This window comes from Passer montanus, unplaced genomic scaffold (genome assembly GCF_014805655.1).
Source record: "Passer montanus isolate IOZ18808 unplaced genomic scaffold, ASM1480565v1 scaffold73, whole genome shotgun sequence".
Taxonomy (NCBI): Eukaryota; Metazoa; Chordata; class Aves; order Passeriformes; family Passeridae; genus Passer; species Passer montanus.
This window is the reverse complement of record NW_024372481.1, coordinates 86,593-108,293: the sequence shown is the minus strand read 5'-3', so window position 1 is coordinate 108,293 and position 21,701 is coordinate 86,593. Positions and strand designations below refer to the sequence as shown.

The window sequence follows — 21,701 nt, the reverse complement described above, 5'->3', positions numbered from 1 at the left end:
CGGGGCAGCGCGGCTCCCGCGGGGCGGGGCCGGGCCGGGCCGGGCCGGGGCTGCCATGGCCGCGCTGGTGCTGCGAGCGGGGCCCAGGCTGCTGAGGGAGCGGCGGGGCCCGGGACGGGTAAGCCGCTGATCCTGTCCTTCGATCCCGTCCCCTCACCCTGTCCCATGATCGTGTCCCATTATCCTGTCCCCTCGTCCTGTCCCTTGATCGTGTCCCCTCATCCTGTCCCCTCATCCTGTCCCCTGATCGCGTCCCATTATCCTGTCCCCTCACCCTGTCCCTTGATCGTGTCCCCTCATCCTGTCCCCTGATCGTGTCTCATTATCCTGTTCTCTCATCCTCTCCCCTGATCCAGCCCCTTTCTCTCTTTTCCTGATCATGTCCCCATATCTTGTACCCTCATCCTGTCCCCTGTTTCAGTTCCCTGATCCTGTCCCCTGATCAGTCTCCTCATCCTGTCCCTTGATCCAGTTTCCGCATCCAGTTCCCTCATCCTGTCCCCCGATCTTGTCCCATTATCCTGTCCCCTGATCCAGTCCCTTTCTCTCCTTTCCTGATCCTGTCCCCTGTTTCAGTTCCCTGATCCTGGCCCCTGATCGTGTCCAGTCATCCTGTCCCCTGATCCAGTCTCCTCATCCTGTCTCCTCATCCAGTTCCCTCATCCTGATCCAGTCCCTTGATCCTGTCTCTTCCTCCTATTCCCTCATCCTGTCCCCCGATCTTGTCCCATTATCCTGTCCCCTCATCCTGTCCCCTGATCCAGTCCCTTTCTCTCGTTTCCTGATCATGTCTCCTCATCTTGTCCCCTCATCCTGTCCCGTTTCAGTTCCCTGATCCTGTCCCCTGATCCAGTCCCTTTCTCTTGTTCCATGACCCTGTCCCCTGATCATGTCCAATCATCCAGTCCCTTTCTCTTGTTCCCTGATCCTGTCCCCTGATCAGTCTCCTCATCCTGTCCCTTAATCCAGTTTCCTCATCCAGTTCCCTCATCCTGTCCCCCGATCGTGTCCCATTATCCTTTCCCCTGATCCAGTCCCTTTCTCTCGTTTCCTGATCATGTCTCCTCATCTTGTCCCCTCATCCTGTCCCGTTTCAGTTCCCTGATCCTGTCCCCTGATCCAGTCCCTTTCTCTTGTTCCATGACCCTGTCCCCTGATCATGTCCAATCATCCTGTCCCCTGATCCAGTTTCCTCATCCTGTCCCCTGATCCAGTCCCTTTCTCTCTTTACCTGATCCTGTCCCCTGTTTCAGTTCCCTGATCCTGTCTCCTGATCAGTCTTCTCATCCTGTCCCCTGATCCAGTCCCTTTCTCTCGTTTCCTGATCCTGTCCCCTCATCGTGTCCCCTCATCGTGTCCCCTGCAGGCCCTTGTTTCTGTCAAGAATAGATTAAGCTGTTGTGTGTTTGCTGATTGCATGGCTGGAAGTTCGTTGCTCTGCTATAGGCAGCTCTGTAACGGAAATTTTATCTTATTTCATTTAAAAATAGCCTAACCCGTAGTGTTTCACAAGCAGCTGCTCATTTGAGACTTAAATCAATGGATAAAAAATTATTTCACACAATCATCAATCACTGATATCTCCTAAATAGACGTTTTATAAAGCAGCAACATGACAAAGGATCTTTCTTATTCTGTGTAGTCATCACAGTGCTTGATCAGAACATTTTTTGGATGTCGTCTAACTAAGGGAGGTTCTGGTCTGGTTCAAAAGACTAAAGGTAAGAAAATATTTGTCTGGGCTTCTGCTCTGTTTCACCCTAGAACCAAGATGTAATATTTCCTGCAGGAATTTGGCATCTCTTCTCTGAATTCTGTTCCTATTCTGGTTTTCTGTAGATGTTTGTTTGAGGTTCTGCAGACCACGAGGTTCTACAGCAGCTGCTGGCACATCTGGAGAGGATGCCTTGCTGAAATGGGGCCTTCTCCTCGTCCCTCTGACCACGTTCGCTCTCGGCACATGGCAGGTACAAATCAATATTTCATTTTGTCAGAAAATGAGCACTTGAGGACTGTCAAGTTTTTCCATCTGTTTGATCTAGTTCAGACAACAGGCAGGTTAAATATTTGTTATTTTACATTTCAGTTTTCCAAGTGTCCATTTTTAAGTCTTAAAGGAAGTATTTTTTTACACTTTTATTTTAGTATAAATATTTCCTCAAATTAAATTCATTAACTTCTATTTTCATATCTCCAATTACCCTGATTCAGGCCAGGTCTGATGATAAAATTGTGACCAAGATTTTAAGGCTTGCTGGGGTTGTTACATTGCTCTGTTCTACCCTGAGGAGTTACTTTTGTGTTTGTTTACTTCCAGGTTCAGCGGCGCAAGTGGAAATTAGATTTGATTGCACAGCTGGCATCAAGAATCAGAGCAGATCCCATCCCTCTGACATTAGAGTATGGAAACAGGGATGGTTTGTTGCCTACAGACTGGGAATATTAGATATGGACCATGCACTAATGAGCTTGTGCTGAACTGACCTGCATGAAAATGAAGTGATGCAATGGAAATTGGGATGTGCCAGCAAATTAGAAAGAGATCCTGATTTTTTTTATTTTTTTTTTTTAGTAAAAGGATGTGTCAGTTCTTTCCTGTGGGATACTCTAAATGCATGGGGAAGGATGAATCTCTGTTCAGGAGAATGTGGGATGTAATTCATAGCATTTTTAATCCTGCTGGGGAAAGAGGGCTTGGGTGTCTGTGGTGTTCCAAAGGAATTGTTACTACAACAGGGAGTCTTGGAGCAACAGCAGGCCCTGGAGCCGTTGTGTCAGATGTGAGAGAGATTTTTAAGGCCACTTGGTCACCTGGCACAACTCTCAGAAGGACTCAGTTGTTGGATTTCATGGTCTGGGATGGGAAAGAAACGCTTCCCATGGCTGGATGCACAGGCAGTGAGTCCACCTGCTCTGTGATACCTGGGCTGCAGATACTGTGGAAAAAAACTTCCCCCTGGATGCTCCTGATCATCTCTATTTGATTCTCTGGGACAGTTGAAATACATTAAGCCATATTCCATTTGTCTTCTGCCTGTTTGCCAACAGGCTCCATGCAGAGTGAACCATTAGGGAAAAGGGGAGTCCCACAATAAAACCTCCCAATTGAATTCACCTAGCACAGCCATGATTGTGTTTTCCTCTTGTTGCACGCAGCCCCATGGAGCTGAAGGAGCTGGAGTACAGACCCGTGCAGGTCCGGGGGCGTTTTGAGCACTCCAAGGAGCTGTACCTCCTGCCCCGCTCCCTGCTGGACCCCGAGCGGGAGGCGCGCGAGGCCGGGAGGATCGCATCCCACCCGGAGAACGGGGCCAACGTCATCACCCCCTTCTACTGCACAGAGCTGGGGTGAGTCAGGAGAGTCCTGCTCCACGGGAGCACTCACTTCTCCTTGGAGAATCTGAATGCTGGTGGTTGGGTTTGTATCTGTCACTCACAGAATCACTGGGTTGGAAGAGACCCTAAAGATCATCAAGTCCAACCCAGCCCCAACACCTCCACTAAACCTGGCACCCAGTGCCACATCCAGGCTTTGTTAAACACATCCAGGGATGGTGACTCCACCACCTCCCCAGGTGACTCCACCACCTCCCCAGGCAGAACTTTATCACCCTTTATTCCAGAACTTTAGCACCCTTTCTATAAAAATCTTCTTCCTAATATCCAACCTGTATTTCCCTGCCTTAAAAGGTATCTCTCAGTCTGTGACATCACTGAGGCTCCATTTGAAATTGTATTTAAATTCCTTTATAATGTGCATTCAGGTGACAGCAAAAGTGGCAGCAAACACGTGGGTTGCTTCTTTCTTTGGTCTTTAGTTCTAGGCAGCAGCAGGAATAAATTCCTTTTCACTCCTGAGCAGTGCTTTTTTATGTAACTCTAGGGTCACGATTTTAGTCAACCGAGGATTTGTGCCCAAGAACAAATTGAAACCTGAGACCAGGCTGAAGGGACAGGTAAGGGGGATCCAGGGAATGGGGGATGTTACTTTGTGCCCCTTGCTTACCCAGAGGCACCACTCAGTAATCCAGAAAGGCAGGAGCTATGTTCAGCATCATCGTGGCAGGTGATTTAATTAATCATTGCACTTTTCAAAGACAACAAACCTTTAATTCCCACCTTTTTGTTAAGTAAATAACGTGTTTTACAAACAAGGAGCTGTTCTTGTTCTGCTTCTTTCCCTGCTGTGTTACAGCACTGCCCACTGCAGGGAACAATCACTTCATTTATGTTCAGACCCTTCAAGTGCCACATTTTCCTGACAGGACTTGATGTGTCAGAATATGAAATCAATCTTGAAACATTCCTTTTTCTTTCTGTACTTCTCCTCAGATTGAAGATGAGATTGATCTCACAGGGGTGGTGAGGTTAACAGAAAAAAGGAAACCCTTTGTGCCTGAAAACAACATTGAAAAAAACCGCTGGCACTACCGGGACCTGGAGGCCATGGCCAGGGTGACTGGTGCTGAGCCCATCTTCATCGATGCAGACTTCAGTAAGTCACACAGGAGCCCAGCCCCATGTCCAATTTACATCACTCTCCCTCTCTTTCCCCTCAGTTCTCTTCCTGTGCTCTGCCAGCCCACTGTATGGAAGGTGACAGGGAGCCTGCAAGAGCTGGAGAATGACTTTTGTCAGGAGCATCAAAGATAGGACAAGGGAGAGTGGGTTCAAACTGCCATAGGGTGGGGTTAGATGGGATGTTGGGAAGGAATTCTTCCCTGTGAGGGTGGGGAGGCCCTGGCACAGGATGCCCAGAGCACCTGTGGCTGTCCCTGGATCACTGGAAGTGTTCCAGCCCAGGCTGGACAGGGCTTGGAGCAACCTGGTCTAGAGGAATGCTTCCCTGCATGAGATAAGCTTTAAGGTCCTTTCCAACCCAAACCATTCTGGGTTTCTGTGAACTTGGAACCACCAGTGCTTGTATCCACCAGATTAATCACTTTCTTCTGTTCTTACACACTGTGCAGATAAGGATTTAACTTGGCTGTGTTGTCCCCACAGGAAGCACAGTCCCAGGGGGGCCCATCGGGGGCCAGACCAGGGTGAGCCTGCGGAACGAGCACATGCAGTACATTGTCACCTGGTAAGGGACCAGCCCGAGCACACACAGTGCATTGACACCTGGTAAGGGACCAGCCCAAGCACATTGTCACCTGGTAAGGGACCAGCCTGAGCACACACAGTACATTGTCACCTGGTAAGGGACCAGCCTGAGCACATTGTCACCTGGTAAGGGACCAGCCCGAGCACATTGTCACCTGGTAAGGGACCAACCTAAGCACACACTCTACACTGTCACCTGCTAAGGGACCAGCCCAGGCTGCTCTGGAGTGCCTGGAGGAGCTCTTGAGCTACAAAAGCCCAGTTTTAACCTAAATAGCTTGGGCCAGGTGTTTTTACTTGGTTATTGCAGTTGGTTTAGGGAGGCCCAGTCCACCCTGGAAATATTTTCTTTAGTATTTTGAAAATCAACGTGTGATCTTTCTCTCACAGGTATGGCTTGTGTGCTGCAACTTCCTTCTTGTGGTACAAGAAATTTATACAGAAGGTACCTCTGTGAGGGGAAGGAACATGAAACATCTTTAGTCAAGAGCAGACTTTTATGGATGACAGGAGCCTGATCAGTCCTAAATAACTGAAGCACCTGGAATGCCAGAGCAGTTTGAGCAAACGAATTATCAAGCTGCACACAGACTTCAAGCAATCCCTGCAAACTGAGCTCCCACCAGTGTGATCTGGCTACAGCTTGGGAGCCCTGAATTTCAACAGTACTCACAAGAATACTGTTTTTCTATCCATGCTGGTTGTAAGCTATATTTTAACAATTCAATTTTTTTTTTCTTAAGACAAATCCAGGGGATTTTGTGAATCAGCCTATTTGCAGCAAGTAGTCCTTCCTGAAGTCAGGAGTGGCTCACAGCAGCTGCAGCAGAATAAATAAAGGCCTGCAGGACTTTGCCTTGTGACTTGCATCATGCATCTTACATGAAGTGCAGCAAACCTGAATTAGAGGCTACTGTGGACACTCAGGTCTAGCTGGGGAAGGCAGCCTGTGGCTTTGCAACACGAGGGCTGGCAAAAACAAGAAACTACCACAGCTGGAGCCTTGGCAGCCTCCACAGTGCCACCAGACCAAGTCAGCACTCAGGAAAGTCTTTTTTCCCCCCCTCAGCCTGCCCTCATTGCAAGGGGCACTGCAGGTGTGGAAGGTTGTAACACTGTATAACCCTGTATACTGTAACCCAGTCCTAAGTAAGGAGAAATCAAGAGCTATTTCCAATTTAGATTTGCAAAACAAAGCCAGGCTTAAAGCCAGCATTAGCCCAGCCCAGTCAACTTCAACACCCCATGTGCAGCTGAGCTGCTGGGCTGTGTGTTCAAGAAAGAGGAGCTACTGCACAGGGCTAGTAATTAAGGAAAGTTATTCCAAGGTAAGTACTAACCAGCTCTGTGCCCCCATTTCTGCCCAGCACTGTTCTGCCACTGGATGGAAGGCACAGAAATACAGCACAGCCACTGTGCTACTCCCTGCCTAGAACACTCCATGAACAGAGACCACTGAAACAGCTGGGTTTATTATGTACAGAGAACACGGTGCAATGCAGTACATCTTCAGCCCAGCTTTGTGGCCAGCTCTTTGGCCTTGGCTTTTTCCAGCTTCGCGATGCGCGCCACCGATTTTGGACCCAGGACATTCCCGCCCCAGTGGCGACGGATCTGCAAGGAAGGGACAACAGGTCAGACACCTCATTCCATCTCTCACTCGTGTGTTCAAGAGAGAGGAGTTACTGTACAGGACTAGTAATTAAGTTATTCCAAGGTGAGTACTAATCAGCTCTGTGCCCCCATTTCTGCCCAGCACTGTTCTGCCACTGGATGGAAGGCACAGAAATACAGCACAGCCACTGTGCTATTCCCTGCCTAGAACACTCCATGAACAGAGACCACTGAAACAGCTGGGTTTATTATGTACAGAGAACACGGTGCAATGCAGTACATCTTCAGCCCAGCTTTGTGGCCAGCTCTTTGGCCTTGGCTTTTTCCAGCTTCGCGATGCGCGCCACCGATTTTGGACCCAGGACATTCCCGCCCCAGTGGCGACGGATCTGCAAGGAAGGGACAACAGGTCAGACACCTCATTCCATCTCTCACTGTGGCACTCAATTCTGCACAAGGGGAAGAGCTCCCTCAACTAAGAAGTCCTGCACATTTCAAGCATTGCACTACATTTTGGGGCAGCAAAGAGAAAAGCTTTAAGTCTTTCCCAATGAGGGATGTTGGATTCAGCTATGCCACAACTCCTGGCTTTGGGATATGGAGTTTAGGTAGCAAAAGCTGTTGCCCTCTCTAAAATCCTTGCCCTAGGGGTTGCTGTTTACTTCTAACCTGCTGACAGCTTTCACATTTTACCCCATCCTCAGGTAGAGAATCTGAGTACATTGTAAGCAAACCTAGGTATAACACACACAGGTATAAACTGATGTCACTATGTCCCATTTCTCCCTTCTGTTAACAGTGCAAAAAGACAAGGCCAGCAGCACACAGAATCTTACCTCATCATATCTGTCATTGTAGTTGGTCTTGACAGCCTCCACCAGCTTTGCAAGTGCTCCCTTATCCTCCCTGTTGATGACAGTTTTAGTTCCTTTAGAGCCTCGATATAACATTTTCCATAAATACCTTGCCATAGAATTTGAGAGATTCTAGTGACAACCCAATTATTCAAGTTAAGCAAAAGCATCACTTTTAAAGGGTTAACACTCAGAGTCTGCACTGCTTGCATTTTAGAGTAACCACCCTTTTGGCAAACCAAAATAATCTGCACCTTCAGAATTTGATAGACATTTTTATCAGACACTACAGAGGTAATATTTTAAATTTTACTATTTCAGAGAGACCCAAGTTTGCTACCCACCTGCCTAAAGCCTGTACTTAGGGAAGTTTGCTTTCTCCACAAGACAATCAAGAGAGCTCCCAGAACACTTACGGGTTAACCTGGGTGAAGGCCACGGAGGTGCAGGTCTTCCTGTGGACCAGCCTGCCCAGCCTGGCTTTGCCCTTGATGATGCAGTAGGGAACTCCCATCTTACGGCACAGGGCTGGCAGGAAAACCACCAGCTGAAAGGGAAGGGAGAGCTGAGTACCTGAGAGAGAACATCCCCTTGTGCTGGCTGCCAGCCTGGGCTGTGCCAGCTGCTCAGTGTTAAAAAGCTCGTTTTGCTCTTCACTGCTGCTTCAGGTGAAGAAATTCAAAACATCATTGCAAGGGCCCAGCCTCACTGTCCAACCAGGACAACTACAAACATGCACAAGCATCCAGTTCTTTTTTTTTGTGCATTCTCTTTCATGCAATTTGTCCTAAACCCCAAATGTGCCTTAAAAGCACTTCTGACCCCACCCTGAGTTACACTGTAACATGCTCACCTCAATGGGGTCTACATCGTGGGCAATAACAACAAGCTGAGCTTTCTTGTTCTCCACCAGAGTTGTGACAGTATTGATACCTGAAAAACAAGTTCTAGATAAGCTTTGATTCCTCTCAGTCAATTTCAGAACTTTCTTGCAAGCCAACTCTGATTCCATAGCACAACATCACTATGGAAATCACAAAAACTTCACAAAAACATCAGTGGCACAAAGACATTTCATGGACAACTTGCTAAAGCTCAGGGTTAAAAAGCTCGTCTATTTTGCTCTTCACTTTGAGCTCAGGTGAAGAAATTCATAACATCATTGCCATAGCTTGTCCAAGGCTGGCTGAAGAACCAACTCTTTATCAGTTTTCTCTCTCCCACACTCCACATTCCCCCAGCTCAGGTGCAAAGTCACCTGCTCGGAGGACGGGCGGCCGCTTGGTTGGAGTATCTCCCTTCCCTGCAGCCTTCTGCTCAGCACGAGCCAGCAGCCTCTGCTTCTTCTCTTGCTTGTTTTCAGGCCTGTATTTGTGTGCCAGCTTCAGGAGCTGCGTGGCTGGAAGAGAACACCTACTAATTAGTTGCATGACCTGAAAATCTGAGCATTCTTTTTAAAAAAATACTGCAGTGCATCAGCGATCTTGGTGGTTGGCATCATTTTTTTTTCACAGCGAAAAGTGATCATCATCTGCACAGTCCCAGAGAAGAGCACCCGAGAGCCCCTCTTTGCTGTGATGGCACTGAGAGCTCCTTGACTGTCTGGATGAGGAAATGCCTGGGGATCCCCACAGCAATTATGGTTAGAGGTGGTTCATGGCTCTTTTAAAGCAAGGAGCATCTATAAGGAGGAAATTATTCTACACAGGTCCAAAGTTTTTTGTATTCACAGAAGAGCCCTAAATCCATTCTTCCTTCAGTGCCAGCTTCCCCCCAAAACCTGCACTCCCACAGATGTCTCAAGCAATCTGTTTATACCACCCTGGATAGGTCTACATCAAGCTGGAAAAATGGAATCACAGTTAAGATTTAATGCAGGGTTTGGGTCAGTAAATAAAGCTTTGATATTTTCTAAACCTCTTTTCAGGGTACACAGCAGCAATCCAAAATTTAAGCCAGCCAATTGATTCTGACACCACCCTGGTGGCTATTAAAGCCTCCCTAGTGTTAAGGCTTTGTTAAGCCCTTTGTTAAGGCTCATTTTGGTTTCTTTGCCCTTTTTTGAGGCACACCCCATTTAGAACCCAAGGCTGGAGAAGCTTGTGGGGCTCATGCTCACCTGTCTGGCGGTCCAGGGCCTGGGTGAACTGGTTGACGGCAGGAGGCACCTTGAGGCGTTTGTAGAGGATGGACCTCTGGCGCTGCAGCCGAATGTAGCGCGGCCATTTCACAAACCGCGTGAGGTCACGCTTGGGCTGGATATCCTGTCCTGAAAAAACACAGCCTTGAGCTCAGGGCTGCCCCAAATCCACAGCAGCAGCAGCAGCAGCACGGGAAAGGCACAGGAGCATCAGTGATCTTGGTGGTAAGGTGTCAGCACGACCACTCAGATAGCAAATATTCTTTCACATCATCTGCGCCTTGTACAACAGCACTGCACAAAGCCTGCAGTGGTTTTTAGTGTTTAGAGCTTAATCTGTTCATCAAACAAGAAAAAAAAGCCATGGGTGCAACTACCCCAAATATCCATTTACTCACCAATGCCAAAGTTCTTGGGCCTCTTCTCAAAGAGGGGATTAACAACCTTCTTGGCCTCCTGCTTCTTGACTACAGCAGGGGCCGGTGCCACCTTCTTGCCCTTGGCCTTCTTTCCTTTCGGCTGCAAGAAAGAAACACACTTGGTCTTCTCTTGCCTCCAAAACTCGCGTGCTCGGAAATTACCTAGAAATGCATTTGTTTTCCCAGGCATTTCATCAGCCTGCGGCCTCCCATGCTCGCCCTCCTCTTCCAGAGAGAGCAACTCCATCCCTTTACGTTTATAAGGTTTATAAACCACCCCGAGGGGAAAAAAAAGATTAAAACGAGCGTTATGATCGCTTCGCCCGGCCGGGCACTCCTGAGAGCAGCCAAGATACCCCCACGGTGATTTACCGACCACCGGGACCCGACCTACCCCGGGAAGGCCCTGCGGCCCGGCCGGGCTGCCCGAGCCCGCAGCAGCCGCAGGCTCCCGGCCCGGGCTGCCGGGCCCGCGCGCGGCCTTCCCCCATCACGGCAAATCGGGCACGGAACATCGCTGCACCGCCTCCCCCGCCAGCCGAGCACCCTCGCGGCGCTGCCGCAGCCCATGGGCGGCGGCGGATGACCCCCGATGGCGGCGGATGGCGCCGGCCCCCCCGCGCCGCCGCCAGCACTCACCATCTTGGGCGGCGGGAGAGAAAGGCGGAGCGAGGCATGCCGGGAGATATCTACGTTGCGCGAGGTCTCGCGAGAGCGCGGGAGGGCGGGGCCGGGCCGTGAGGGAGGCGCGGCCATGGCGCAGCCCCGGGTGCTGCCCCAGAGCAAGGAGACCCTGCTGCAGTCCTACAACAAGCGCCTCAAGGACGATGTCAAGTCCATCATGGACAACTTCACCGAGATCATCAAGACGGCCAAGGTGGGCCTGAGCGGGCTGGATGCTCCCATGGGAGCGCCCCGGGTGCTAAGCGGAGAAGGGCGGGGGTACGCGAGGAAGAAGGGGCTGTGAGGGGAGAACCTTTTGTAGAATCCCCGAATGCTAAAGGCCTTAAAGGGATCTTAAAATTGTTTCTTTCCGCCCCCTGCCGTGGGCAGGGCCACCTTCCACCAGACCAGGCTGCTCCAAGCCCTGTTCAGCCTGGCCTTGAATACTGTATGAATTATACAGATGTAAATTTTACATACGTAATGTGTAAGCTCATTTCGCATCTATAGGAAATTCACGCACATATCCACATCTATAGGAAATTCACACTCATATCTACATCTATAGGAAATCCACACACATGTCCACATATGTGGGAAATCCACACACATATCCACATCTATAGGAAATTCACACACATATCCACATCTATAGGAAATTCACACACATATCCACATCTATAGGAAATTCACACACACATCCACATCTATAGGAAATTCACACACATATCCACATATGCAGGAAATTCACACACATACCGACATATATATTCCCATATATTGTACCTTATAACATAGTAATTGCCTGTTTGAATTTTAAGTATGTAGAGGTGGATTTGTGTATTTTTTTCCTTAGATTGAGGACGAAACTCAAGTCTCTCGAGCAACCCAGGGTGAACAAGATAACTACGAGATGCATGTCAGAGCTGCAAATATTGTGAGTAGCCCTGTACTGCCCAGACCTGTGGGCAGCACCTCCTGCAGGGGCTGTTTGGTTCATTTTTGGGTCTTTGTAACACTCCCAAGGACTGCTGCCAGCACAGCAACTTCACGTTTGGGGTGGCTGGGGAAGGTAAGGTAAGAATTCTGTCAGAATCCTCATATTGTGGGGAGGTTTTATCCAAAGTTTGGGCTGCAGGAGCAGCTTGGGAGGTGCTGGAGCTGGAGCAGAGCCCTGATGTGGTGTGTGATTTTTCTCGCTGCTGCAAGGTCCGAGCTGGCGAGTCCCTGATGAAACTCGTGTCCGACCTGAAGCAGTTCTTGATCCTCAACGATTTCCCCTCGGTGAACGAGGCCATCAACCAGCGCAACCAGCAGCTCAGGAGTCTGCAGGAGGAGTGTGACAAGAAGCTGATTGCCCTGCGGGATGAGATCTCCATTGACCTCTACGAGCTAGAAGAAGAATATTACTCTTCCAGGTACAAATAGGGCAGTGGACTCTGCCTCACAACTCCAGGCCTTTTTGGGGTAGTTAGTCCAGACTATCAAATAGCCCTTAGAGTATAGGTGTTGAGAATGTTCCCCAGAAATTTTCAGTCCTGTTGTTAATTAGGTCAAACTCTTTTTCTTCAACTAAAGCAGCTGCCTTTTCCTTGTGGATATCCTGCAGGGTTTAAATGTCCTGGTGAAGGAGGTGTTCACAGCAGCCCAGGTTTGATAGGTAATTTCCTTAGGCTCCTGTTTAATCATTAGAAGATGAATTTCCTTGGGGGAAATCCCTCTGAAGGAGCCTCTGGCTCCCTCCCTGCAGAGACCAGCTTGCTGAGCTGTGCTGATGTCAGCTGGTGTCACCTCACCTTGGTGGTGAGTCCTTTCACAAGTGACCTGGTCACACATTGTGCCTTTTCCTTCACAGCCCACTGCCCCCAGCTGCCTCCAGCCCTGCTGGGGTCAGAATTTGCAAGGAGCAAAAAGCCTTGCTCAGTTTAATTGAATTATGAAGTATTGTGATAGGATTTTCTAAGGAATTACTTATTTCTGATTTGTTTGTGGGATTTTTAATATTTTTAAAAGCCTCTTATTTAGCAAACAGACTTTAGAGAATTCAGACACTTTATTTTTTTTTTGTCATGCACTCCAGCACTTCTAGTTAATGATTCAGTTAATGAAAGCAGAAGAAAACAAATGTAAACCTGGTTATTTTGGCTGCACTTTCCAAGCTAAGTGAAGTCAGTGCAATAATTCTAGGACTTTTAAACAAACACTCAACTTTTAAAAAATCTTACTTAAAATTTTACTGACCAGGTTTTCTATGTTTGCCTTTTCCATTTTTCTAAGAATGCTGAATGCCTGTAACCCCAGCTAAGTCAACTAAATTGCTCAAGATCTTTGAAAGTAAGGCCATTGTTTATGAGTAATATATGTATTTTTAAGAGTTAAAAGATAATAATATGACACAGCTTAGAGGTAAAAGTTTAGAGTTGCTTTTCAAACTTCAGTTTTTTGAGGAGGTTGTGATGATCACAAGCCCAAGCACCCGTGCAGGTGCTGATAGGTCCATGACATAGCAGTGAGCTTCTCCAGAGGGATGTGGTGTGGGATGAGAGTGCCCCACAAGTGCCAGGCATGCTTCCCTCCCCTGTCCCCAGGCTGCCAGCACTGTGTGCTGGTCACTCTCACTTTTGCCCTGAGGGGTTCTGGCCATGCTGGCATGGTCTGCTCACCTGCCTGGCCCACATAAAGCAGCCCTTGCTGGCAGAACTAACATGCAAGCACAAATCTTGGTGTACATCAGATGGATTTGCCTTCCTGCTCTTTCTTAAGGGCCATGAGGTGAGGAAACCTGACAGCTCTGCAGAGCTGTGATCTGACACTTTGTTATCATGTAGCACTTGGTCATTTGCTTTTAGCACTTCCTCCCTTCCTGTGCTCTTTCCTGTCTTTTTTCTGCACCAAAGAAATTGTGTCTGTGTAAATACAGAAATAGTGATTTATTCAAAGTCCTTTTATAATTAGAATACTACAATATTTTTAATGAAATTTTATTATCTAATGTGGGGGAAAAGGGTTTCTGTTATGTCACAGCCATGTTCCAGTGGCTGTCAACACAACAGCCTGTTTGCCCCCAAGGGGGAGTTCCTTGCTGTCCTGGGAATGCCTGGTCAGTTGTAGGGTCAGGTGTTTGCCAGGCTTTTTATGTGCACATGGGCCTTTTGATGAGACCCAAAAGCAGGTCCTTGAAACTAAACCTGAGAAGATTGTCCTGAAGGGATCTGTTTTCCTGCCCTGTGATCAAGTAGTTTTCTAGAGTGTCCCTCTGCCCTCAGACTGGCTGGGTGCCTCAGGGGAGCAGTGAAATCCCTTCCACACCCTGAGGAGCCCTGCCAGGACAGAGCAGCAGGCTGGCCAGTGCTCCTGGCTGTGCAGAGCTGCTCACTGACCCTGACTCTGAGGAGTGCTAGCTGAGAGGTGGAGCTTAGACTCTGCAACTGTTCTAACTGGGGCAGCAGGAGAAGCAGTCGTGCTTCTGACACAGCTGAAACATGGTTAGCAGCTCCCCTGCCATGAAGTGTGGATGCTGTGCTCAGGTTCTCCTGCAGCTCCCCTGCCATGAAGTGTGGATGCTGTGCTCAGGTTCTCCTGGGAAGTGGTGGCCTGAGGTCTGACAGAGCAGGAGTTGTAGTTCTGGTTCAGTCCTGATGGTCTTTGTTAACTGAACCCAGCTCCACTGTGTTGGGGACTGATCTTCCAAGGGATTTTACAGAAGCCCCAGATATAAAACCTGTGTCCACTGCCTTCTCACTTCTCCTGCAAAGCCAGCTGGGTGATGCTGCCAGAAGAGAGCTCAGCTTGCCCCTAGTGCTTTGTGTGCTTGTTCCCCAAAGTGGTAACTGCAAGTCCAGCTTGCCCTCTCTCATCCTAACCCCCAGACCTGCATTTGTGTTCCATTGCTCCCTCCTCTGAGATCACAGGAGCTGTCTTGAGTGTGGGGTTAAATCTCACATGTTTCATGTTTGTGCAATATGAACTGTCTCATATTTCTATACTTAAAATATTTCCCTAAGCATCAGTCCATACATTACAAATGTAAATAAAGCTGCAACAACAAAATCACTTGACCCACTGGGTTTGTTTTTCTCTGAATGCAAGCTTGCTTCCTGCTCCAGCACTCTCTTTGTCTTGGGTGTCTCTTGTGTGTGCAGCTCCTTCTTCTCTTTGGGATTTGTGTTGGTTTTGTTCCAGTTCCTTCCGTGTTTCTTTTTCGTTTTGGCCCTTCCACATTATGTTTTCCTCAGAGTATGGGCAAGAATTAGCCAGTTGTTTAAAAACCTTATTTTCCCACACTGCTGGTTCATGCAGTGTTGGAGTCCAGCCAGCTGCTTTTAGAAGCACTGTTAGCTCAGGCTCTTTGGGAAAAGGCAGGAGCTGTCAGGATTTAATCATCAAACTGGGAAGTTTCATTGGGAGATCCAAACCTGTGGAGCACTTTTTTGAAAGGGCAGGGGTGCAAATAGGATTTTTCTTTATTGTGACAGGGACAGGCCCCAAAACAGTTGTGGCAGGTTTTTTTGCTGAAGTAAAATTTAAAGCAGGATTTCTATTTTTTCCTCACATAGGTTGCAGTCTAATTCCAAGTAAAATAATTGTGGGTAAGGTCCATATCTCACTCATCAGTAGCAGAAGTTGCATATTTGGGGGTGCCAGGACTTCAGCTCAGATCTTTTCAGAGACTTGGAGTGTCTGGTTTAGAATTGAGCCTCTGTTTTATTTTGTAGCCATAGTTCTTCTCTAAAATTGCCCCAATCCTCACCAGGCCCAAGAGATTTTGGGACCAGCCCTTAGTTGGGGTGTCTTGGGAAAAGCCAGTGTCACACAGTTTAGGATGATTTCATGAACACAGACCTTACATCCAGCATTTTTTTTGCCATTTTCTTAATGCTTTGCTTCTGTCTTGCTCCCTCCACCCTTTCCATCCCTCCCCTCCTCTGTCACCACACCTGCTCTCTCCTCACTGGGGTTGTTTGTTCTGGAAAGCTACAGTCTGTGTGACAGCAATGATCTCCCACTGTGCGAAGCCTACTGGAGACAAGACTTTGCCACGCTGTCCCCGGAGAGCCTCTCGATGCCTCTGGCAGCTGCCGCGGCCGAGCAGAGCGTTGTCACCTCGCAGAGTTCCACCCCGTCACACCCGCACGTGAACGGGCACGGGGCGGGCCCCGCCGAGCATTCCTGACCCGGACCCGCTGCTGCCGGGCCGCTTCACCGGGACGGCCCCGCCGCGGCCCCGCGCTGCTCCAAGTCTTCCTCCTGCTGTCCTGAGGAGGCGCTGGGGCTGTGCTGGCAGGGCTCTGCCCCCTGCGTGGCTGCAGTGCTTCCTCCACGCCAGGACCTTGCCAGGAGTGTTCCTGTCCCTTAAGAGATATGTAGACACAAAGTGAATCTCATTATAAGAAATTAGAGTCGGGTTTGCTTTAACGTGATCGTTAGGTGTAGAGTTCATTAGAGGTCTTAGAAGTTTGTTTCCATGTGAGTGTTGGGAGGTGAATTTCTTTGGGATAAACTTGAGCCAAATGTGGGGGCAGTGAGCATGTTGGGGTTTTTACTCTGCTTCCCAAGGTTATTGACGTTCTGGCTGCTTTAAAGCTCTCTCAGGATGGCATGTGACAACCTCTGGTCTACTGTAAAGAGTCTTATAGTACTTTTACACAACAGTCTGCACTGTCAAAATGCTTTACAAACTTGAACTCTTGATTTGGAAGGAGGATCCCAGGACACCCTTATGGAAGAGCAGTGTTCCCCCCTGGAAGAAGAACAGGCAGACAGGGATCAGGCTGAGGGATCAATGACACCACTTGCTCAAAGCCACAAAGAGAAGCAGTGTCATGCTTTAGTCAGTCAATTCCTTCCTCAGTGTTTACACAGAAATTCCTGTTAATGTAGTCTGAGCTAACATGGAGCCACTGTTTATGTTGGCTTTTAGTTTTGTCTAATGGAAAAATCTTGAGAGCAGTGAGGAATACTCAGTTACTCTGTTTCCTTCCAAAGAAACCCATTTGGTGCTTGGTCTGCAGCTGTTCAGCAGCTCAGCACATCTTCTGTCCTTTCCTTTTGTGGTGGCTCTGCCTTGGCTCGAGCTGTGCTGCTGAAAGGGAGATGCCACTGACCTGAACAGTGTCACCGCAGCTCGGTGTCACGGGCACCACAGAGCCACAGGGCATTCCAACAACTGAGCTGAGCTTCCCCAGCTTTCTGCTGTAATGTCTCGTTTCTTAGGATGTGAATTTTTGCCATTATTTTTTTGTTTCTTTTTCCTCCATTCCATTTATTTTTGTAACTAGGTGATTTAATAAAACCGACTGTTTTGTATAATTTTTAAGGCGTGTGTTTTCAGCCTCGAGGCTTTGTGAAAGTGTCACAATATGAGCGTGCACTTGCGAGGAGGGGATGAGCTCCCTGCAGCTGTTCCCGTACAGGGGCTGCACAAACCCTCCCGAAACTGGGCACCTCACCCCGGTGCTGGGGCAAGCTCGGTTTAGTCCTCCAATAAATGGAGATTTGGCAAAAAAAAAAAACAACCTTTGGGACGTGCGGCGGAGGCGAACCGGGGGCTGCGGGGAGGTGTGTGGAAGGAATGGGGCTCGCAGCCTTCCCGCAGAGCCCGGAGCAGCCCCGGTGTGGCCGGGGAACGCGGTGGGTTCGCGGCAGCCCCGGTGTGACCGAGGCAGCCCCGGTGTGGCCGGGGGACGCCGTGCATCCCCGGTAGCCCCGGTGTGACCGAGGCAGCCCCGGTGTGGCCGGGGGACGCGGTGCATCCCCGGCAGCCCCGGCAGGGCGGCTCCGTGCGCCCGGCGCTGCCGTCACTTCCCGGCCGGCGCGCTCCATCCATCACTTCCTGCCGGCGGCTCCACGAGGAGCACGCCGCTGTCCCCAGCTGTCCCCAGCTGTGCCCAGCTGTCCCCGGCAGCTCTGGGACCCGGGGCGGCAATGGCCAGCCTGGCCGCCCAGGACTCCTACCTGCAGGGCTTGGCCAGGAGGGCCGGCGTGCAGCACGCCCCGGAGTCGCGGAAGAGGAAATTGGGTACTGGAATTGTAACGCTTCGGTTCTGTTCTCTGGCTGGTTTGTGGGAGGCTGGGCGCGACAGCCGTGCCCCCACGGGGTGCTTGGCTCGGGATTGTGCCGGTTTCTAACAAAAAAAAACCAATCTGCTCAAACACGGAGCTCTCGAACACGTTGCACACATTATACTGGGAACCCTGGCAGTCAGTGGTCTCCATTCTCTGTTATGATGGATGTGGAGAGCTGGGATTTTACAGAAGTGTGCAAGGATGTTTGGTCTAATTAAATAAATCCTGAAACGTATAAGTTTTGAACATTAAGATATGCCATTGTGATGCTAGAACTTTAGTGTTCAGTAATAACAGAATGTTATGAGTGGGAATGCAGCATTGTTCTCTTTTGTGTAATTTGTTTTTGCCTTCTAGTGTCTAAGCCAGGCCAGCCCGAGGATGCTGGCAGACAGGTCAAAAAACAGAAGAAAAAGAAGCCCAGGAAGCAAACTGAGAAGAAGAATGCTCCTTCAGCCAAACAGGTGGTTTCTAACAGCAGTAAACCCACTCCAGGACAGAAAGCAGCCCCTCAAGCCAGCAAATCATCTCCACAGGGTGGCACACAGAACAGAAAGGAGAGTTTGGCTACAGGTAAGAATCTCAGCTTTGCCATGGTCTGATTAAAGTGACGTGGGCTGAGCTGGCTGCTTTTCACTTGCTTCACACAAGTCTAGTTTGGAAAGCCTAAACTGAGAACATCTTTGCTTATTTGATGTGCCCCAGAGGCTTTTGCCTATGGACAGGAATTTGTGCCATCACCACTGGGTGGCTCTCTGGAAACGGTGTTTAACTGAACTGCAGAGGTTTTGTGCATGTGGTGGATGCAATCCCTGTCCTGCCAGCTCAGCTTTCTTTTATGACAATGAAAAGCCAGATCACAGAGAAAAGATGTCCTGAGCCTCTCTGTTCCACAAGCTTGGTACTTGTCTTTGGCTTGCCAGGCAGCCCCAGGGCATACCAGGCCACTGCTGGCAGTGTTGAATGATGAAAGGGGAAATTCTAAAGAAACCAATGAAATAGAAACTCTGGGTTTCTTTGGATTTTCCGTTCCATTCACAGCATCTAAAGAGTTCCCAGAGTTTTTCCCATAGCCAGAGAAAGTGCTACTGTTTAGCTGGTGCTGCTTTTTCAGTATTTTTATTTTCTCTCTCTAATTTTCAGGAAGTAAAAGTGAACTGAGTTCTCCTTCTGTTTCTGCAATCAGTCTGTTGCGTCAGAGACTCCACGAGAAGATTAAAAAGGCTTCTGGGCAGGTATGGGACTCTGCATGTGTATCCATATGTGTGTTTGTGCCCCTGAAATCCTCCCCAGCCTCCCAGGGTGTGTGGGGACAGGATCTCATGGGCTCAGGGTCTGAGCTGATTCCATTTCCTAAGGAATTGCCTGTAGGGATTGCCAGGTGACCTGTGTATGTTCTGTGGAAAAACCTATGAGAAAAGATGTGGCCAGCTTCAAAGAGAACATGCCTTTGGTGATTTTTAGGAAAAAGCAAAATGGTGAGAGCCTGCAAGGGAACAGCTACAGGCTGTTGGGGGAAAGCAAAGGGTTTGAAATGTTTCTGTGTTTAGTGTCTCTAACAGTGGAGTCACAGCTTCACATCACAGGTGGTGCTTCTTAGGAGGAGTTTGAAATCAGAACTGGGCAACAGCCCACTTTTACTTCTGCTTTAGCCCTTTAAGGCTTCTCATTCATGTCCATCCTTCTCCTTAGGATAATGCCAAGGAGTTAACCCCTGCAGTGCTGGAGAAGAGGCAGCGGAGGAAGTATGAGAGGGAGAGAAAGAAACGCCGACGGAAGGAGTTGAAGATGAAGGCAAAAATGGAGAAGAAAGAGACTGAGGAGGTACCAGCTGAGCCAGAAAACAAAAAGGAGGAGAGCAAAACTGACATTGTCTTCAACAGGGTTAAAGTTCATGCCAGGCTCAGAGTCTGAGCTGATTCCATTTCCTAAGGAATTGCCTGTAGGGATTGCCAGGTGACCTGTGTATGTTCTGTGGAAAAACCTATGAGAAAAGATGTGGCCAGCTTCAAAGAGAACATGCCTTTGGTGATTTTTAGGAAAAAGCAAAATGGTGAGAGCCTGCAAGGGAACAGCTACAGGCTGTTGGGGGAAAGCAAAGGGTTTGAAATGTTTCTGTGTTTAGTGTCTCTAACAGTGGAGTCACAGCTTCACATCACAGGTGGTGCTTCTTAGGAGGAGTTTGAAATCAGAACTGGGCAACAGCCCACTTTTACTTCTGCTTTAGCCCTTTAAGGCTTCTCATTCATGTCCATCCTTCTCCTTAGGATAATGCCAAGGAGTTAACCCCTGCAGTGCTGGAGAAGAGGCAGCGGAGGAAGTATGAGAGGGAGAGAAAGAAACGCCGACGGAAGGAGTTGAAGATGAAGGCAAAAATGGAGAAGAAAGAGACTGAGGAGGTACCAGCTGAGCCAGAAAACAAAAAGGAGGAGAGCAAAACTGACATTGTCTTCAACAGGGTTAAAGTTCATGAAGAGAACGAGTTAAACAAGGTCCAGAAGAAGAAAGAGAAGAGGAAAGCGGTGAAAGGCAATATCACTCCTCTGACAGGCAAGAACTACAAGCAGCTGCTGAGCAGGCTGGAGACCAGGAAGAATAAACTGGAGGAGCTCAAGGAGAAGGACGAGAAGAAAGCTCAGGAGCTGGAGACCAAGATAAAATGGACAAATGCCCTCTATAAGGCAGAAGGGGTGAAGATCCGTGACGACGAGGAGCGTCTGAAGGAGGCCCTGAAGCGCAAGGAGAAGCGGAGAGCGCAGCGCAAGAGGCAGTGGGAGGAACGCACGGTGAGGGTGGTGGAGAAGATGCAGCAGCGGCAGGACAAGCGCAAGAAGAACATCCAGAAGAAGAAGAAGGAGAGGATAGAGAAGAAGAAAGCCAGGGCCCGGAAGAAGGGCCGAGTTCTGCCAGAGGACTTGAAAAAAGCTGGGTTAAAGTGAGAGGCAGCTCTGCTGGCATTGGGGTTCCAGGGTCTGTCACACGGGGTGTGTGTGAGATTCCCAGCCTCATCGTGCTAAAAAAACAGTTGTATGTTTGTTAATAAAGTTTTCTATCCTAAAGAAACACCTTCTGGCTGATTTCTAATAGGAATTATTATTTTTCTAAAGGAGAAGTGTGGGAAATATCAGTTGCTGTTACTTCCTCTGATGGGGCACAGTGTGTTTGCATCCCCTGGGAATGGGAAAGAGGAAACAAAAAGGCAAAAAGACCAAACATGGGATTCATCTCAACACAAAGATAGTAAAACCTTTGCTTATACCTTTGGAAAGGAGAGTGAATCTTGGATTCATTTATCCTCCCCACCACAAGAAAACTGGAAATAATTTTCAATTTTAGGCAGTGCTGTTCATTTATAAGTTATGTTTTATCAGCATTAGGTCAATGTACACATAAACACATGTACATTTGCATGGATTTATTGTGGAGCTAACTGATCTTTTTGGATCATCCATAGGACACACTGATCCTGATGGCAGAAGGATTGGCTCCAAGTCTGCCTTTGGCAATAATAAAAAATTAGGTTAAAAAAAAATCTGGCAACCACAGGTGCCTTCAAGGGTTTCTTCTCTGCACAGTTTACCAGTGCAAAATTGTATTGGGTCATTACCAATTTTTTCCTTTATTGTTGTTGGTACAGAAATATAAATGTGAATTTGAGCAGCTGTTTGCCCAGCTCAGCAGGGAAAGTACAGCTTGGCTGCTGGCAATTCAGCCTGGGGAAGATTGGTGGGAACAATCCAGAAAATAAAGCAACTCTGCCCCTGAGATCAGTCAAACCTTGCTGATGCCCTCCTGATCTTGGTTGGTGTGAACTGATAATTTATACTGAGCACAGGGGTG

At 48.6% G+C, this 21,701-nt stretch overlaps 4 protein-coding genes, 1 long non-coding RNA gene and 3 other non-coding genes across 13 annotated transcripts; 4 read left to right on the top strand and 4 right to left on the bottom strand.

The window, feature by feature from the left end:
• Positions 1–24: 24 nt before the first annotated feature.
• LOC120512356 (surfeit locus protein 1) lies at positions 25–5,969 on the top strand. Of its 2 annotated transcripts, none has more exons than XM_039730555.1 (9): positions 25–118; positions 1,643–1,721; positions 1,840–1,967; positions 2,318–2,400; positions 3,157–3,348; positions 3,884–3,956; positions 4,333–4,495; positions 5,005–5,086; positions 5,497–5,969. In XM_039730555.1, the coding sequence occupies exons 1-9, from the start codon at positions 56–58 to the stop codon at positions 5,561–5,563; spliced, it is 930 nt and encodes a 309-aa protein (XP_039586489.1). In that variant the 5' UTR covers positions 25–55; the 3' UTR covers positions 5,564–5,969. The 2 variants fall into 2 exon arrangements, with proteins under 2 accessions (XP_039586489.1, XP_039586490.1); XM_039730556.1 differs by having other exon boundaries at positions 29–118; positions 1,652–1,721.
• A 977-nt stretch (positions 5,970–6,946) lies between these two features.
• On the bottom strand, positions 6,947–10,904 carry RPL7A (ribosomal protein L7a). The gene is made up of 8 exons (XM_039730557.1): positions 10,773–10,904; positions 10,113–10,233; positions 9,694–9,843; positions 8,833–8,973; positions 8,428–8,507; positions 7,991–8,121; positions 7,557–7,626; positions 6,947–7,109 (listed from the first exon to the last, which is right to left on the bottom strand). Exons 1-8 carry the CDS (start codon positions 10,887–10,889, stop codon positions 7,005–7,007), a joined length of 915 nt encoding a protein of 304 aa, XP_039586491.1. The 5' UTR covers positions 10,890–10,904; the 3' UTR covers positions 6,947–7,004.
• Positions 8,196–8,269, bottom strand: LOC120512473. The gene has a single exon (XR_005630019.1). It is a non-coding gene; the product is annotated as a small nucleolar RNA SNORD36 (small nucleolar RNA).
• Positions 8,665–8,742, bottom strand: LOC120512476. The gene has a single exon (XR_005630022.1). It is a non-coding gene; the product is annotated as a small nucleolar RNA SNORD36 (small nucleolar RNA).
• On the bottom strand, positions 9,921–9,993 carry LOC120512477. The gene has a single exon (XR_005630023.1). It is a non-coding gene; the product is annotated as a small nucleolar RNA SNORD24 (small nucleolar RNA).
• MED22 (mediator complex subunit 22) lies at positions 10,837–17,112 on the top strand. 4 transcript variants are annotated; one of them, XM_039730559.1, is made up of 5 exons: positions 10,837–11,010; positions 11,653–11,733; positions 11,823–11,873; positions 12,006–12,214; positions 15,777–17,112. In XM_039730559.1, exons 1-5 carry the CDS (start codon positions 10,888–10,890, stop codon positions 15,967–15,969), a joined length of 657 nt encoding a protein of 218 aa, XP_039586493.1. In that variant the 5' UTR covers positions 10,837–10,887; the 3' UTR covers positions 15,970–17,112. The 4 variants fall into 4 exon arrangements, with proteins under 4 accessions (XP_039586493.1, XP_039586492.1, XP_039586495.1 ...); XM_039730558.1 differs by having other exon boundaries at positions 10,839–11,010; positions 15,771–17,112; XM_039730561.1 differs by lacking the exon at positions 11,823–11,873 and having other exon boundaries at positions 10,842–11,010.
• On the top strand, positions 12,221–14,847 carry LOC120512359. The gene is made up of 2 exons (XR_005629998.1): positions 12,221–14,323; positions 14,370–14,847. It is a non-coding gene; the product is annotated as an uncharacterized LOC120512359 (long non-coding RNA).
• A 132-nt stretch (positions 17,113–17,244) lies between the features above and the next one.
• SURF6 (surfeit 6) lies at positions 17,245–20,924 on the top strand. Of its 2 annotated transcripts, XM_039730553.1 has the most exons (5): positions 17,245–17,814; positions 18,219–18,434; positions 19,005–19,096; positions 19,554–19,745; positions 20,321–20,924. In XM_039730553.1, the coding sequence occupies exons 1-5, from the start codon at positions 17,721–17,723 to the stop codon at positions 20,798–20,800; spliced, it is 1,074 nt and encodes a 357-aa protein (XP_039586487.1). In that variant the 5' UTR covers positions 17,245–17,720; the 3' UTR covers positions 20,801–20,924. The 2 variants fall into 2 exon arrangements, with proteins under 2 accessions (XP_039586487.1, XP_039586488.1); XM_039730554.1 differs by lacking the exon at positions 19,554–19,745 and having other exon boundaries at positions 20,129–20,924.
• Positions 20,925–21,701: the final 777 nt, after the last annotated feature.